The sequence below is a fragment of the Clarias gariepinus genome, chromosome 9, assembly GCF_024256425.1.
Source record: "Clarias gariepinus isolate MV-2021 ecotype Netherlands chromosome 9, CGAR_prim_01v2, whole genome shotgun sequence".
NCBI classification, from domain to species: domain Eukaryota; kingdom Metazoa; phylum Chordata; class Actinopteri; order Siluriformes; family Clariidae; genus Clarias; species Clarias gariepinus.
In genome coordinates, this window is record NC_071108.1 from 36966482 (window position 1) to 36985000 (window position 18519).

An 18519-nucleotide genomic window follows, 5' to 3' on the forward strand; every position below is an offset into this window, starting at 1 on the left:
GTGTGTGTGTGTGTGTGTGTATATGTGTTATGCAATAGGTTTTATTTTAGGAACTGGTTTCATAGCCAGTACGAATTCTGCTGCTGGTGTTTTCAAATCTCAAATCCCCGTCAGCAGGTGGAGGAAGAGAAGACGCAGTGATGACCTCCGTCAGGGTTTTACACCAGACGCTATCTTACAGAAACAGATGCTGAGAGACGAAAACCTTCCCTGGAACCTCATTTACATAACGATTGTTCATTTCACTCAGGTCTACTGCAGCGGGTTTCAGTACAGGATGATAATTCTCTCTCTCTTTCTCTCTCGCTCTCTCTCTCACACACACACACACTTCCATTTTATTAAAGCCAATGTCTAAAATTCTGGACTGTGACGTTTTTAAAACACTGACAGCTCCTTACTCTTGTGTACGAGCTGAAAGATAAAGATAGTGTGACGTTATCCTGTACAGGGTGACAGGAGGCCTGGAGCCTATGACGGGGACTTGGAGCACGAGGTGGGGTACACCCTGGACACGGTGCCAATCCATACACACACACACACACACACAGACTACAGGCAATTAGGGAATGCCAATTAGGCTAACCTACATGTCTTTGGACCGTAGCAGGAAACTAACGTACCCTGAGGAAACCCACAAAGCACAAGGAAAACATGCAAACGTCATGCACACAGGCGCCGAGGTGGGAATCAAACCCAGATCTTGGAGGTGTAATGCAGTAGTGCTAACCACTATGCCTCCATGCCACCTCACTATTATCTTATTAAAAATAAATAAATAAATAAATAAATAAAAAGAGTTTGTCAGCCCTTGGGGGCCTCCTCCTGAAAGTTTGTAGACAGGTTGCAGGCAGTTTGTTTCTCATCATGAGGGATCATACAGTACAGAAATCTACCAAATTCCCTGTTTAGTGTTGATATGGAGAGCTTGGAGATGTCACTAGTGGTGCTAAATCCAACCCTGTGCACAAAACTGCTGAGCAGTGCAGTCTTACAGCCTGTGTACGGTGAGGATTATTACAGAAGTGTGCAGCAGGTACAGAGCTTCTGGAGTCACAGGGCTTCAACCCCAGGTATCCTGGTGGAGGTTAATTAGAGCAAGTCCTGACACTTCACTGGAGATCAGTTCATAGTGAAATTGTAGATTGTATTCCTGGATGATGTAAAGCATGTGACATGAGAGTCGATATATTTTCTATGCAGCGTGTAAATTTAAGCGAAACAATGTCGTTAATCTTTTGTTTGTTTTCATCGAGGATTGATCACAGCAGACCATCCGATCTGATCCGATTTGTCACAGGTTTTACGCACACTGGCGCACCTCGCCCATTTTTCGATCCAGGCTTGGAACAGGCACTAAATCCAGTGGCGGGTGTTGGGCGGTAACTGACCACAGTCCTTCCACATGGTAGGCGAGAAATCTACCACTGAGCCACCAAACGTTATTTCGGCTGGTCCCGTCAAGGGGTCGCCACAGCAGACCATTCGATCCGCACAGGTTTTATGCCCCATGCCCTTCCTGATGCCACCCTCTTATTGAGTAGTATCAACAACCTACAGCCTTAGCCGCCTGAGCCATAGCCTCAGTCGTCTTTTCTCAGAAGACCTTGTTGATTTACAGCAAGATGTTCCTAATCTGTGTGTTAACCCTTAACACTTTAGAACTGAAGAGGAAACAGCGAAATGTGTCAAACAATACAAATAAACACTAGAGGGCAGCAGAGACATTTCTGCTAAACGATTCAGAGTGAATGATTTTATTATGAGTTTATTAAATAAAAACTACAAACACACACACAAGGTTGTACAACCAACTCTTTATTAAACACACAATCATCGCTCAGCTGTAGCAAAAATCACATTTAGGAAACACAGAATCAGAACGTCAGCATAAAACCTGTCACACGCTTGGCTGCAAAAGTCACACGACGCTAGAAAAAAGCTACCGATGACGATACGGCGCGTCCCGATTGGCTCGGGTCCTTACAAACGGAATGTACGAGTAGCACAGAACGAATGAAGCGGTCAACCACTGAAGCGCCTGAACGAGCTGAAAGATCTGCATCTGGTTGTCTGTTTGTTTAAACTACAGTGTAAACTTTGAAGTGTGCTTCTGTACAAGACGCTGCTGCTCACAAACAGTCATGTTTCAGAGCGATCACGTGAACATTCACACGGTGTGTATATTTACAGCAGAAGAGCCGCTGAGTATTGTTTTTAAAAACATATGGCGGATCCCGTTAGTCTAGTTAGCGGTCGATGCTAAGTGTAATTACAGTGTAATTTTACCCACCAGGAGTCTTTTTCCCCCCAACAGTTCACCTACACGTCTGAGGTAAATGTTGATGTTCTAACCGTCACTGTTAACTTTTTAGCTAGCTAAATCACTAGCTTTAGCTGTTAGCTTACTTATAGTACACTGTGCCACATAACATCAAGTTCAACAAGTTCTTTTGAACTCACTTACACCCAGCGAGGCTGGCGCATCGGTACTAGCATGGCAAACTTATCACAGCTACGAATACAATGCGCTCCAGACTGATGCTAAAACTGATCAGAAAGCTGTAACACAGACTCTGGTGCTGAGAAACGACAAGCCGCTAGACCTTTACCTTAATTTAACTATTTACTTCCACAAAATCCGTCCTCAGATATCAACACTGTTTGTCCATTTCCTTTTCAATGTAGCTGACGCGGTTTCCTCCAACTGACTAATATGCTAACTCGTACAATATAATTTAGAAATGTTTTAAAGAAAACTAAGACATTGGTACATACGTAGTTACACCAGGCTAATGACTAGCCAGCTAACCAACTAGCATACTAACTAGCTTGTGTGCTAATTATAGAGAGTAGTGTATGATTTGGGACGGAACCGAGAGTAAATTGACGAGGAGTGTGTTAAACACAGTATTATACCACAGCCTGTGTGTGTGTGTGTGTGTGTGTGAGAGAGAGTTAGCCCCTGCTGTGTGTAAACACTGAATAAACAGCTCGTTAGCGTCCGTGTCACTTTTCTACCTATTATATTTATGTACACTTTACATCCAGTCGCACGCAGGAGTGAGAAAAAAGTGCAGCGTGAACTCTTTAGACGGGAACGCTTCTGACCCAAAAGGTGCTATACATTCATCGTTTCATAAGTTTGTACACCCTGGTCTGTACCTTTAATAAACACTTAGACTGGATCTGATCTGTAAACATTAATATACAGAAAATGTGCAAGAAATATTCTTCAGACCTCTCTGTTCTTTCAGTCTTGCTTTTTTCTCTTCCTTCACTTCTTTTGTCTTTGTGTTTTTCTCCTTTTATATCTTTTCCCTCTCTCTCTCTCTCTCTCCTCCTCTCTGTCTTGCTCTCTTACTTTGTCGCTCAGCAGCAATGATGCAATCGAGTGCTCATATACAGATGTCCAAAAATCTCTCATCCTGATCATTAGCTCCACACCTCTCGCTTCCCCTCTATCTATCCATCTCTCTTTCTACCTTCTTTTCTCTTACATCCCTTCTACTTCATTCTATCTTTAGCTAATGTGGATCCACCAGGAACCTCTGCTGTACAGGCCGCTCCTTCACCTCTGTACTGTTTCTCGTCGTATGGTTTATCTCTCTGTTTCTCTCCCTCTTTTACACCTTCCTTCCTTCCTTCCTTCCTGGGACACTAAACCACGAGGCTTCATCAGCATGCGTGTGTATAAAACTGTGCTACAGATGTTAAGTTAAACCTGTGTGAGGGAAGATGTGCTTTTCCTCATGTTCTCTATAATACAGTATTTACGCTCTGCTCACGTGTGCACAGACGTTTTAGAAAACATCGCTTTTCCTTAGTATTTTCACGTTGCGTTCACACAAAAGCAGGATTTTCAACAAAGCTGTTGACTGCACGTGTTATAAACGCGGATCTGGTTTGTGATGCTGCGGATGCTCAGGAGGTTCCTTAATTCTTACACTTGATACACTACCATTTTATTTATAATATTTATATTCATATGAGGGACGTTTAAGTCAAACCGGGACTTGTAAAAGAACTTCTGGTGAAGGAAGTCATCAAAGTGATTGACATTTACAGAAGACTTCAAGCACAGTACAGTCATGCGCAGTAAAACATTTGAATGGTGCAAACGCTTTAAAGAAGGCCGTACATCTGTGAACGATGAGGTGTACAAGGTGATTCAGCAAGTGGAACGCCTAATCCTTAAAAATCGATGTCTCCAACTTGCAAAAGACACGCTTCTGTCTGTGTGAACTATACACACACTCAAACCCCTAACCCTAGCAGGGGATTATATAGAGAACTGTGTTCTGTTATTCTTTACAATGAAAAGTCCTGCTTTGACTCGAACACCCCTCATACTGTACTGTATCTTCCGTGGTAAATAGTATTATTATCGTGAGATGTTTATATCCCGCCTAATTTAATGGTTCAGTCAGATTCGTATGAATTTGTGAAAGCACTCTTTGCTGGCTGGGAAACGTCTTTACACACGTGGCACAGCTTCTGGTGTTAATCCTAAACCAACAGAGAGACTTAGAGAAGATAAAACGCACAGTGACAGGGTACAAGCGAGGTGCCTTATCTTCATACGATCATGTCCTCTACCTTCAGCCATCGTCTCAATCCTGCTCCTCATCCTCCTCCTCTCTCAGCACCTCTGTACAACATCTGTGCTTACATTTACACTGCAACATCCTTCCTTTGTCTTTTTCTTTTCTCTCTTCCTTTCCGTGTGAATACTCTGAGGAAACACTAAAGCACTAGAAAACGCAAATGTACAGAAAATGGTAGAATGATCTTCCCTCATGGCTCTTACTCGTCTTTTAGTTTGTTTTTCTCCCTTTGTCTCTCTCTATCTTTGTTTTCTGATGAAAGAGTGAAATCTGTACAGAAAAACATGTCATTTGGTTTGTCCGCTTGCTCCTCTGCTACTCGTTCCTTCTCTACTATCTCTATTTTTTCGCTGTCTGTCCATATTTGCATCCATCTACCATCTCTGATTCTTCTTCTGTTTGTTTCAGTACTACTCCACTGTGAGAATCTATGTACACAAAAAGCTGTAATTGTTTTTTTCTTACTTTATTTCCGCTTCCCGCTCTTTTATTCCTCCCGCTTTCTGTCACTCTCTCCATCTCTCCCCATCACTGTTCACTATCTCCCTCCATCATCACATCCCTCACGCATCAGGAGAGACTGAACTCCGATGCTTCATAAGGAAACACTTATGTACAGTAAAATGTGCAGGAAATCAGCGTCACTTCACTGTCTTTACTTATTATTTCTCTTGTTCCATCCATCTGTCTCTTCATACACTCATCCTCGTCTCTCTGTCTGTCTCTCTCTCTCCGTCTCAGCGTCCCGGAGTGAAGATGTAGTCGAGTGCCTGTCTCTCGGCCGCCGCCACGTTCGGATGCCATAAATCCACCATGAACACCACACGAGGTCCGTCTTCTGGAGTGCCTGATCTCACACACACACACACACAAAGATTTGCAAACGTTGTAATGGATCATAGGGTGAAAAACTGCACAAAAAAGCTACAATTTAATCATGAACCTTCCTCAACATGATAAGTCACTAACTGCCACTGTTCTGCTAGAAGCCCCTACGGTTCTGCTACAGTCGTACTCAAAATTATTCACCCACAGCTGTTTGTAATGAATCAGGGAAACAAGAACAACTTAAATCGCTTAGCACAACTAATATAGGACGCCATTTCTCCAAAGTCAACAACAAAACACTACTTTTAATGATTACTACATGATTCTGCGTGGTCCCCCTACAGTTCTGGTAAGTACCCCACTAGTTCTGCCTGTTACCTCCGCCTAGGATTCTGCTTGGTACCCCTGCAGTTCTCTCAGGTATTCCTCTGGTTGTTCTTCACTGTTCTTGTCCTTGACCTACCCATCTCCAGTGACCAATCTCTACAAAGTCCAGGTATTTGATATGACCTGAATCAACTACACCTGAAGTATCTGTGCTTGAGACAAGACCTGATTTACAAATTCGTGCTCTAATGAGGGATTTTATTGGCCAAATTTACTAACTTGCAGCTGTCTGTAATTATCAGTGAAGCAAGAGCAGTTTAAATATCTCAACACCACCAATATAACAAGTGATTTCGCCAAACTCAACACGTATGGTCTGCAGTCTCAGAATCTTTTAAATCCCCTGATGAGAAACAGCTTCAGTACTCAGTACCGCCCCCTTTAGCGATTATGACCTGCTGCAGACTTGATGTATAGCCTGGCACTAGCTTCTGGATGCTGGGGGATCTCATGGGTAATGGCCTCTAGTTCGGTAAGATTCGTGGGGGTCTGTGCTGCACCTGCTTTTTTCAGGCGACGGTGATGGCCATTCTCGGACCCTCCAGGACTAAAACCAAGCCTAAGTGGACTTTGCAGTATGCTTCGAGTCATTGTCCGGTTGGAAGGTCCAATGACCTCAAAGTTTAGCTTCCTCACAGATGGCATGACGTTTTCTTCCAGCATACTTGATTGACTTCATCATGCCCTCTACACTCTGCAGGTTTCCAGAGCCAGAGGAAGTAAAGCAGCCCCAGACCATCACCGAGACACTGCCATGCTTCACAGTGGGCAGGGTGCACTTTTCTACATATACTTCGTTCTTTTTCCTCCAAAAATAAGGCTGATTTATAGGCCCAAAAAGTTGTTTCTTCATAAGTCCATAGAACAGAATTCCCAAACATCTAAACATTTTTAGCATTTTGCAGCCGACTTTTCTTGTGTTTTAGGGTCAGTAACAGGGTACGCCTTGGAGTGACCTTCAGCGTTCAGTATGCGCCTTATAGTGCAAAGTGAAACTTCAGTCCCTGCTGCCACCAAGTCTTTCTGTAGGTCCTTTACAGTCAATTGAGGGTTTTTCAATAATTGTCTCCTCAGGAATCTGGTTGCAGCAGAAGATAGCTTCCTTTTTTAGCCACGTCTAGGTAGTGCAGCTACTGTTCTTTTAACTCTGAACATGTAAAATAGGCTTCCTACTGTATTTCTAGGAAGATTTAGTACTTTTGCTCATTTGTATATCCTCGTTCTTGCTTGTGCAAGGCAGTTATCTCTTCTCTTAACTTTATGAACAACTCTCTTGACGTGGCCATTCGTGACATGCAGTCAAACATCGCCATCAATAAATCTCTAGAAAGTTCAGGTATTAGATGTTCTAAATCAAGTACACCTGAGGCATCTAATCTGTGCTTCAGACAACAACTGATTAACAAATGTGAGTCTTAATGAGGGATTTAATTCAGGGGACTGATTAATTGTGATACTGTAGTCGTTACTTAAAGGGGTCGTTTGTGTTGAATTTGGAGAAATCACTTCCAAGTGATTGATTCCAGAGATGATTCTGCTTGGTACCTCTTTGGTTCTGCCAGTTACCCCCTATGATTCTGCTTGGTACCCCTTCGTTTTTTCCAGTTACACCGTCTATGATTCTGCTTGGTTCCTGCAGTCCTGTTAGATACCCCTCTGGTTCTGCTAGATAGCCCCCATGATTGTGCTTGGTACCCCTAGGGTTCTGTCTGTTTCAAACCCCCGCCCCATTATTCTTGGTACCCCTGCAGTTCTGGTGGGGCCCCCTCTGGTCCTGCCAATTACCCCCCTTATGATTGTGCTTAGTACTCCTCTGGTCCTGCCTTTAACCCTCCTATGATTGTGCTTGGTACCCTGCGGTTTTTCCAGTTACCCCAATCCCCCTATGGTTTTGCAACAAATGGCTACAAACATCATGTGCTCACCTGCCCCAGAGAGAGAGAAAGAGATTGTTTGCGAGTGTGTGTGTGTGTGTGTGTGTGTGTCTCACCCTCATGGAAGGCTGTGTGAAGGAACGAGTCATCAAACAGTAGGCAGTTTCCCTCAGACCAACACTGCGGCTCGCCCCCTACCACCAACTCACAGTGGGGGGGCACCTTCAGACCTGCACGCACGCACGCACACACAAACACACACACACACACACACACACACACACAAACACACACACAAACACACACACAAACACACACACACAATAAATCACCTACTGAAAAAAACAGGTTGCACAAGTGTTCCAGTAACACACTTTCACTGTTGTCTCTCTCTCCCTCTCTCACACACACACCCACATATACACCTTTGAGCAAAATTACAATTCAAACTACTGCTGGTCTACTAACACACTTCCACTCTGTCATCTATTTTATACACACACACACACACCCAGGTGGCAGCGCAGACGGACGTTGGTAGGGCCGTAGTGCTCGGTGATGGTGGCGCCGGGGCTGATGACGGAGAAGCAGGCGTTCCCGAACACGTTGTTGGCGATGAAGGTGCGCAGTTGGCCCAGGATCCTCCAGGTGCGTGGGCAGCGCCGGGCGTTCAGCGCCAGCGTTGTGCCCTGGTTCACCAGGTAGAAGGTCCACCAGTGCCCCCGCGGCGTGCTGTTCGCCTTCCAGCCAGGCGCCAGGGGCGGGGGCGTGCGGTACACGCTCTCAAACTCGGCCAGCAGCGCCGGGAAACTTCTCTCCAACAGTTCGACGTCATGCTTCTGTGCGTCCCGGGAGAAGAACGGAGCAGAGGGAAGATCGGGCAGGAAGAACACCTCGGCCTTCTGGATGGAGGGTCGATTACACAGGCGGTAGCGGTCCTGCTCACGCACACCTTTATGGACACGCCCCATACCTGTGCGTTCAGACAACAGCATCATCAGACTTATTACAATCAAACAAAGCTACATCAATCAACATAGTTATTACACCGTTATGACATCAATAAAAAGTATTCATGATATAAAATTATACGCATACACACACAAACACACACACATACATACACACTGACCCGCCCAGGTGTAGCGTTTAGCGTAGTCCTGCAGGTTGTGGTAAAGGCGTTGGTTAAACCCATCTCCGGGCCGCGAGCACCGGAAACACTCGGGGGACTGGCAGTACGCAAAGCCGTTCAGCTCCTCCTCACTAGCCCCGCCCCCTGTCCTGACTCCTCCCAGCACAGGGCGGAGCTTGGCTGAGGAGAGTTCTGGCGGGCTGGAGCGAGACTCGGGCGTGTAGGAGGCGTGTTCACAGCCCACGCGGTAACAGTACCATACGAACAACAATGCCAGACACAGCACCGTGCCCAAAGCCCCGCCCTCACACTCACGCACCGACTGCAACCAGTCCCGCACCCAATCCATCTCACACACACACACACACTCTTTCTCTCTCACACACACACACACTCGCCCTCTGATCCTCTCAGTGAGAGATCTGTCAGTCACACACTCCAGGCAGAGCGTCCAGTCCTCTCTCTGATGTTTTGAGCTGTGTGTCCATGCTTGAGCGGAAGGTGTTTGTGTGTGTGTGTGTGTGGTTGTGTGTGTGTGTGTGTCAGCGTTCAGATGTTTCAAGATTTCACCACAGCACACCTGGTGGGAATAAGACACATTTTAGAGTGATGACACACACACACACACACACACACACACACACATACACACACAGTAATAAAAAAAAATCTCCACATCGTCCTTAAACATAATCGATGTGCTGCGGCGGGTTTGAAGCGAATCGACTCTGAGTCGACTCACTGATTCAGGGTGAGGTGCGAATACACTCCGAGACTTGAGACGAGGTTGTCAAGGTAACGTCTCACAAATCAAACAAAGCTGTGTTTACCGCCTCCAGAAGTTTACAAATGCAACCGTGTCAGAACATGCATGTGTGTGTGTGTGTGTGTGTGTGACATAAACAAACACTAGACAGAGGTTTACATCTAAGATTTTTTTAGTGAGATGCTAGCAGCATTAGCAGCGTAGCTTCAGTACAAATCACCAAATATGGGTGTAAGGGGCAGAGACGTGTGGACATTCCATTTTTATGTCCTAAACTTTTACAATACGACACACTCTCTATCTCACACACACACACACACACACACACACACACACAGCTGCAGAGAGGCATTTGAAATTCAGTTGTTGTGCACACCTCCGCAAAGTACCGTGTAAAATCATGAGTCATGTTTAAACCCTCTCTCTCTCTCTCTCACACACACACACCACTCTCTCTCTTTCCGTCTATCCGGTCTCTCTCTCTCTTTTCCCTCAGTCCCACATTCTCCATAAGATTCTCATCTTTTCTCACCTCTTCTCCCCTTCAGTTTCCTCTTTTTATTTTCCAGCCTAGTTTTCCTCTTTTGTTCAATTTTAACTCAACTCTTCTTCACTTTTCCCCTTGTTCTTGTCCTCTCCGTCCTTCCACTGTGTGTCCCCTTCTCTTACCATTTGACCTTTATGCCAGAGTCCTTCCATCCTTCCTCCTCCCTTTCTCCTCCTCTCTGCTTTCTGAAGTCTTCCCTCCTTTTTAATCTCTTATCTTTGTCTCAATCCTTCCACAACCTTTTCATTTCTCTCTCATCCTTTTTCTATTTTGATTTCTCTCTCTCCTTTTTTCACTCTATCACTCTCCATCTTTCAATATACTTTTCTTTTTCTTCCTTTTCAGAATTAATTCTCTTTATCCTTTAGTTATTTCCCTCCCTTTTCTCTCTATCCTCACCTTTTCTTTCCTCACTGATCTATCCATCATTAACCTATTCTTTCTTCCTGACCTTCCTTCCCCTCCTCTATTTCTTCTTATTATCATCTCTCTCTATCCATCTTTGCCTCTTTCCTCTTCAATCTTAAACTCAACTCTTCTTCACTTCTTCCCTCGTTCTCTTCCTCTCCGTCCCTCTCCCTGTCTCCTTCTCTTGCCACACCCAGCTTGACCGTACAGTACAGAGTACCGAGTCCCTCCATCCTTTCACTTCTTCTCTGCTTTTTAATTTCTTCCCTCCCTTTAATTGTGAAGTTTTTAATATAAATTGATTTCCTGATCTTAGCTAACATGCTTTGATGTACTTTATTTGGTGAACGTTGACAGGCATGTAAAATAAAATGTCAAAGAAAAACAAAAAAGCTCTAAGAAGTCTTCGGTAAACCGTGTGACTGTCGGTGCTTATAGTTAACAGTGTACGGATCGACCTAATGACGCAAACTTTATATCACTTTTATAAATCACCCTGGATAGGAGCGTCCACCTAATACCTAAATGTCCATGTCTCTACATCTCCACACTTTTGTTTCTCTTCCCCACTTTCTCTCTCTCTCTCCATCCTCTTGCTCTCCCCTACTTTCTCTCCATCACCACTTTCCTTTTCCTCCTTCATCATCATCATCATCATCACTTTCTCCCTGTATTGGTACATCATCTTCCTCTTTCCCTCCATCACCCCCCCCCCTCCCTCCATCATTACCGGTCTCTGTCCCTCTCTCCGCTGCTGGATGGACAGAGTTCTGTCGTTCGTCCTCCATTAACTGGGCTGCTGATGGACGAAGAGAGAAAGAGAGAGAGATTCAGATTCTCTGCAGTCTGTCTACACACACACACACACACACAGCCACACACTCTCTCTCTCTCTTACACACACACACTCAGCAATCATCATTACTACTACTTATAATGCATCAGTAATAAGACAGGCACGTGTCTCAGTGTGTGTGTGTGTGTGTGTGTGTGTGTGTGTGTGACCCCACCTGTCCTGCTGCACGGTGAATAAACCCCGCAGTGCAACACCAGACCCTGATCCTCCTCTCCACCCGATCCGCCTCACACAGCCTGCGTGTGTGTGTGTGTGTGTGTGTATCCGCGCTGCTGCCGCCTGCGTGGTGGTGAAGCCGGAACACCGCACAGACCCGCAGCAGCGGCGCGCAGACGTCCAGCAACACTCCCTCTGCTCCAGGACTACAAATCCCGTGATGCACCGCGCGCACACCACGCCGCTCCACCGGGAAACCCAAAGCCTAAATCACACACACCCGAGGTTCACGCGCTGCGTTTGTCATCTCCGTTACCGCCGTTATATCATCATATTGGTTCATAAATCATCTAATGAATAAAATAACTCCGGATACGGAGATATAAAACTGTAAAGTAGTGTTTACGCGCCGGCGCGCGCTCAGCTTGGAAACAACTCAGTCAAAATGGCGGCTGTAGTTTTCCTACAGATAAACAACACACTAGTGTTTATTGTATTTTTTTATTTATACTTGATTTTTTTTTTTTCGTTTAACGGGCTAAACTACAAATCTTTATGTAAAACTGTTATGAGCTGTTTTTTTATATTATATTTTCTACGATTAAATACTAGATAAAAGTGTGGAGGTTATTGATTTGTTAGCAAACCATTTACTACAAGGACTTATTTCCGGGTTTTACAGCACGTGACCACGCTCTATGTGACGTCACAGGTCACAATCACCGCCCTCTGGTTGAAAAGTTGAGGTTTTTCTGGAACAGTGATACAACTGCATGTAAATTGTAAAATAACTAAACCAGAAAGCCTTTCTTCAGGCTTGTGATGAAGCAAATTCAAGTCACGTAGACTTTTACAGCCGCACCGTATTGTGAAACGCATTGTCCCATAGGAAACAATGCAGATGGAAATAATCGGTTCAGCCACCCAAAAATATTACCAATATTACCAATTTCCAACACTATAATCATATTATTGCATATAAAAACAATTGAAACATTTAGAAAAGTCATGTAAATTATTTTAAAAAATTAAATAAATAGACATTAAACCTCACTTAACCTTAATTTATGATTCCTCTTGGCACTGGCTGCTTTAAAAAACAAACTAAAAGTGGCTCCCTTTTATTCTTGCAAACATTCTTGCGTACTACGTTTTCACTAAATCTTGCACAAAATGCAAAACAAAAAAAAAAACACAAACCCATGCTATATGCTGAAAATCCTCTGCAAGGTGAGTTGTTCGCATGCTGAGGTACTGCTGTATGTATTCTGTCCCAAATCATACACACATCATCATCAAATCATACATTGTTACAACCTAAAATTTGTAAAGCAGCAGGATTGTTGTGATTTAATAAATTAATGATAGTGTCTTTCTCAATTCTGTGATGAGTTCACTGTGACCTACAGGAATATGAAGGTTTTATATGCAATATGCAATATTTTATATATATATGGCACTAATCATTAATAATGGATTTATGTCAGCATGATCTTTATAAGTTTCTTTGTTTACTTAATATGTGTTCTTGTTTACTTAATACATGTCCTTGTTTACTTAATAAGTGTCCTTGTTTACTTACAGTAGGTCTCACATGATGTTTTTAACCTTGATATTTAACCTTTTTAACCTTGTATTTTTCTTCCTTTGTTTTTCCTTTCTTGGCCTTGGGTCGATGTTTACATCGTAGTATAAAATGGGTGTTTTGCCATTTATGTTCGGATTTCATTGCCCAGGCTGACTGATTGATGCATGCATGCAAATTAAAACTATCTTCTCCAGCTGAACCCTGGCTCTGAGTCTCCTGATTCCTTGATCATCTAATGCTCTGGTCAGCTTCAGAAGATTTTATTTATATTTACAACACAGGTAACACCCCGTTTCCCTGTTGAAAACCCCCTCTCGTTCTTCACCACTCAGCACTAAGCAGAAGAGATGCACATAAACCTGCAGGCCCTGATGTCATCTGTGCTCAAGGTATGCGCAGGACAGCTGGCACAGGTTTTCACTGATATCTTCAGTTACTGGCTCAGATTACTGTTCCCTCATGCCTGAAGACGTCCACAATAATACGGGTGCCTAAGCATCCAACATGCATCATGCTTGAATGACTTCCACCCTGTTGCACTAACCCCCATTTAGTTTACCTCGACAGGTCAACAGAGGATGCCGTTTCATTGATTTAATTGATTTTAGCAAAGGCCTGCGAGTTAGCCCTTACATCTGCGGCTGGATTCTGGACTTTTTAACTGGCATACTTTATTCTGATAGGTTTAGCAATCGCATGTCTTCTACCCTTATTTCGAACAAAGGCGTTCCACAGGGTTGTGTGCTAGGTCCACTGCTCTACTCCATGTTCCTCCATGACTGCATGCCTCAGCACAACTCCAACATGATCCACAAGTATGCAGAAGATTCCAAAAGTGGAACAGTGATGAGTCAGTCTACAGGGAGGAGATTTGCAGTTTATCAACATGGTGTTCCTTCAACACTCTCACCCTAAACACCAAGAAAACCAGCTAATTAAGGCTAATTGGTGACTTTGGGATATCAAAATTTTGCAGGCACTTTCCATCTACATCAACAAAACTGAAGTGGAACGTGTCTCCAGCTATAAGTTCCTGGTTGTCTACATCTCAGAAGCTCTGTCCCGGCACTTCACTCCTAGTAGAAAAGTGCAACCACTTCTTTACTTCCTGAGGAGACATGTAATCTCCTCAGCTACTAGAAAGCTTTTATGGTTGCACCACTGAAAGCATCCTGACCAACCCTATCACCGTCTGGTATGGCAGCTCTATTGTGTGTAAAAGGGAAGCTCTGCGGCAGGTGATGAAAACCACCCGGGACATCACTGGCTCCCAACTACCAGCCACTGAACACCTTCACCACAGTAACTGTCTTTTCAGGGCACACAGCATGATCAGGAACTTTCTTCAACCCAAGTCATAAACCTTTTGACCTCCTTCTATCCTGGTGAAGGTACAGGAACATTCTCAACAGAACCAGCAGGTTTAGGTCATCCTATCAACATTTATGCCTTAGCCTCATTTCCTGCTCTCCTTTCTCCCTCTCCCTCCATCTCTTAAATAATTCTCTCTCTCCACTTCCCATCATGTTTATTTTATTCTTTATGTCCCATCTTTCTCTTTTTCCATGCTCTTGTTAGATAAATCCAGTAGTTCTTGTTGGTATTAATGCTGTGCTGTAAATGCTAATCCACTGCTGTACAAACAAAGAATAAAACATCTAGGTGTAAACTTTCTACTGTAATTGTCAAACTGACACTGTAAGAATTAATTTGTAATTAAGGCATGGCAGCGCGGTGGGGTAGTCCCGTGGGACAGACAGCAGGCTTCCTGTGACTCTGTAAAGGATAAGTGGTATAGAGGATAAGAGAGAGTGAGAGAGAGAGAGAGAGAGAGAGAGAGAGATATTAAGAATTAATTAAGAACTGGTGCCAGGAGAACAACCTCCTCCTGGACATCTGCAAAGCAAAGGAGTTAATATTGGACTTCAGCATCAGAGGAGCTACCGGCTCGTGCTTACTGCTGTACTGAGGAACTTCTACACCTGTGCATTTGTGAACATCATTTGTGATCAGCTGAGCACTCCCTTTCCACCAAGCTCTCTGACTTGCCTGCAGTGCTGGACCAAGGCCAGGAAAATAGTGAAGGACCTGAACCATCTGAATAGTGGACTATTCTCTCTGTTGTGGTCTGGGAAGTGCTTTTGCCGCCTGAATGGTAAGACAGCAAGAACGAGCAGGAGCTTCTTCCCACAACACCCAGGACCAGAGTCAGGACTTGTTTTGCAAAACATCTAACGGTAGAATGTTTATTTCATACTAAAGTGTCCACATACAGATCCTGACGCCTGCCTGCCACTCTTATCTGCAGCCTGTTGTATGTGTCATCGCTGTAGACGCTGTGCAGTCTGATCCGGACGTTAAACAATGCCTAAATGTAAATGTACTGTTACTTTCGGAGAAGAACGTTTGTGATGCGCTTACAGTAAAATTTGTGATGGCTCCTTCATTCAGTAAGAAATGTGTTGGAACTACCTGTACAAAGACACAAACAGAATTTATAGATTAAACCAGTACTGGGCCAGGGGTAGCTCAGTGGTTAAGGCATTGGACTACGGTTCGGAAGATCCCAGGTTCAAACCCCACAACCACCAAGATGCCACTGTTGGGTCCTTGAGCAAGGCCCTTAACCCTCAATTGCTCAGATGTGTAATGAGATAAAAAATGTAAGTCGCTCTGGATAAGAGCGTCTGCCAAATGCCTAAATGTAAATGTAAATATACACTCACCTAAAGGATTATTGGGAACACCTGTTCAATTTCTCATTAATACAATTATCAAATCAACCAATCACATGGCAGTTGCTTCAATGCATTTAGGGGTGTGGTCCTGGTCAAGACAATCTCCTGAACTACAAACTGAATGTCAGAATGGGAAAGAAAGGTGATTTAAGCAATTTTGAGTGTGGAATGGTTGTTGGTGCCAGACGGGCCGGTCTGAGTATTTCACAATCTGCTCAGTTACTGGGATTTTCACGCACAACCATTTCTAGGGTTTACAAAGAATGGTGTGAAAAGGGAAAAACATCCAGTATGCGTCAGTCCTGTGGGCGAAAATGCCTTGTTGATGCTAGAGGTCAGAGGAGAATGGGCCGACTGATTCAAGCTGATAGAAGAGCAACTTTGACTGAAATAACCACTCGTTACAACCGAGGTATGCAGCAAAGCATTTGTGAAGCCACAACACGCACAACTTTGAGGCGGATGGGCTACAACAGCAGAAGACCCCACCAGGTACCAGTCATCTCCACTAGAAATAGGAAAAAGAGGCTACAATTTGCACGAGCTTACCAAAATTGGACAGTTGACTGGAAAAATGTTGCCTGGTCTGATGAGTCTCGATTTCTGTTGAGACCTTCAAATGGTAGAGTCAGAATTTGGCGTAAACAGAATGAGAACATGGATCCATCATGCCTTGTTACCACTGTGCAGGCTGGTGGTGGTGGTGTAATGGTGTGGGGGATGTTTTCTTGGCACACTTTAGACCCAATTGGGCATGGTTTAAATGCCACGGGCTACCCGAGCATTGTTTCTGACCATGTCCATCCCTTTATGACCACCATGTACCCATCCTCTGATGGCTACTTCCAGCAGGATAATGCACCATGTCACAAAGCTCGAATCATTTCAAATTGGTTTCTTGAACATGACAATGAGTTCACTGTACTAAAATGGCCTCCACAGTCACCAGATCTCAACCCAATAGAGCATCTTTGGGATGTGGTGGAACGGGAGCTTCGTGCCCTGGATGTGCATCCCACAAATCTCCATCAACTGCAAGATGCTCTCCTATCAATATGGGCCAACATTTCTAAAGAATGCTTTTCCTTGTTGAATCAATGCCATGTAGAATTAAGGCAGTTCTGAAGGCGAAAGGGGGTCAAACACTGTATTAGTGTGGTGTTCCTAATAATCCTTTAGGTGAGTGTATATATACAGTGTATCCGGAAAGTATTAACAGCACATCATTTTTTTCTACATTTTGTTATGTTACAGCCTTATTCTAAAATGGATTTAATTCATTTTTCCCCCTCACGATTCTATACACAACACCCCATAATGACAACATAAAAAAATTTAGTAGGAAGAGTCCTGGTGGTTTTGAACTTTTTCCACCTACAGATGATGAAGGCCACTGTGCTCATTGAGACCTTCAAAGCGACAGAAATTTTTCTGTAACCTTCTCCAGATCTGTGCCTGGAGACAATCCTGTCTCTGAGGTCTACAGACAATTCCTTTGACTTCATGTTTGGTTTGTGCTCTGACATGAACTGTCAACTGTGGGACCTTATATAGACAGGTGTGTGTCTTTCCAAATCATGTCTCAAGGATGATCAGGGGAAACAGGATAATATGGGGAAACAGAATGATCAGGGGAAACAGGATGCGTCTGAGCTCAATTTTGAGGACATAAATACTTATAAACATGTGCTTTCTTAATTTTTTATTTTTAATAAATTAGCAAAAATCTTAAGTAAACTTTTTTCATGTTGTCGTTATGGGGTGTTGTGTGTAGAATTTTGGGGAAAAAAATTAATTTAATCCATTTTAGAACAAGGCTGTGATATAACAAAATGTGGTAAAGTCATGCGCTGTGAATACTTTCCGGATGCACTGTGTGTATATACACCTGGTACTGCTAAGCATCATGTAGCAATGCTGATGGAGAGAAAAGTGAAAAATAATTGAGAGAATGGAGCGAGGTGAAAAGAAGACAGACATTGCTCGTTCTTTTATCATAAATCGTTCAACCAGCAGCAACCGTCAAATCAAGTCAAAACTTTATTTATATAGCACTTGAAAACAACTGATAGCTGCCCAAAGTTCTTTACAAGGTTAAAAAAAAAAAAAAAAAAAAACAGGAATAAAACCGACAGATAAAGGAACCACGCTCTGCAAGAGCAAACAAATGTGTCTTAAACTGTAAAGAGGGCCAGGTGAGTTATTAACCGTAAATCTGGTAAAAGTGAGTTACACAGTTTTGGTGTATCATCCATGACAAATGCTCGATCACCCCAACACTGTACACCTCGACCTGGGCTGGTCTAAACGCCACTGGCCAGAAGACCTTAAGCGTCTGTCTCGATTCTACACACTCAGTGTCCTAGTACATAGATAACGCTTGTTGAACAAATTATACATACAAATGAGCTCTCGGAATAGAACTCGTATGTTCGTATGTTGGATACCTACTGTATGTATATATAGGTCCTGGGTTTGAACCCCAGCAGCACCAGGCCCGTACCCCTCACCTGCTCAGATGTAGCTTTTTTTTTAAAATATATATATATATAATAAAAGTGAGTTTCTCTGGATAAGAGTGTGTGCCAAATGCTGTAAATGCAAATTCCACTGTAACTTTATCCACTTTATT

The 18519-nt window shown here is 43.6% G+C and overlaps 1 protein-coding gene and 1 non-coding gene across 3 annotated transcripts; both read right to left on the bottom strand.

The window, feature by feature from the left end:
- Positions 1-1797: 1797 nt before the first annotated feature.
- asphd2 (aspartate beta-hydroxylase domain containing 2) lies at positions 1798-12003 on the bottom strand. 2 transcript variants are annotated; one of them, XM_053504314.1, is made up of 6 exons: positions 11560-12003; positions 11280-11345; positions 8829-9408; positions 8208-8669; positions 7813-7926; positions 1798-5454 (listed from the first exon to the last, which is right to left on the bottom strand). In XM_053504314.1, the coding sequence occupies exons 3-6, from the start codon at positions 9175-9177 to the stop codon at positions 5345-5347; spliced, it is 1035 nt and encodes a 344-aa protein (XP_053360289.1). In that variant the 5' UTR covers positions 9178-9408; positions 11280-11345; positions 11560-12003; the 3' UTR covers positions 1798-5344. The 2 variants fall into 2 exon arrangements, with proteins under 2 accessions (XP_053360289.1, XP_053360287.1); XM_053504312.1 differs by having other exon boundaries at positions 11280-11348.
- On the bottom strand, positions 2429-2518 carry LOC128530844 (small nucleolar RNA U6-53/MBII-28). Its single transcript, XR_008361163.1, has one exon. It is a non-coding gene; the product is annotated as a small nucleolar RNA U6-53/MBII-28 (small nucleolar RNA).
- Positions 12004-18519: the final 6516 nt, after the last annotated feature.

What these genes read in the sequence shown, in the direction of transcription:
- asphd2 (XM_053504314.1), bottom strand. Translation starts at nt 9,177, where the DNA reads ATGGATTGGGTGCGGGACTGGTTGCAGTCGGTGCGTGAGTGTGAGGGC. An exon ending in CCGTCTGCGCTGCCACCTGG is followed by an intron (nt 7,927 to 8,207) that starts GTGTGTGTGTGT and finishes GCGTGCGTGCAG; the next exon opens with GTCTGAAGGTGCCCCCCCAC. An exon ending in TCACACAGCCTTCCATGAGG is followed by an intron (nt 5,455 to 7,812) that starts GTGAGACACACA and finishes GTGTGAGATCAG; the next exon opens with GCACTCCAGAAGACGGACCT.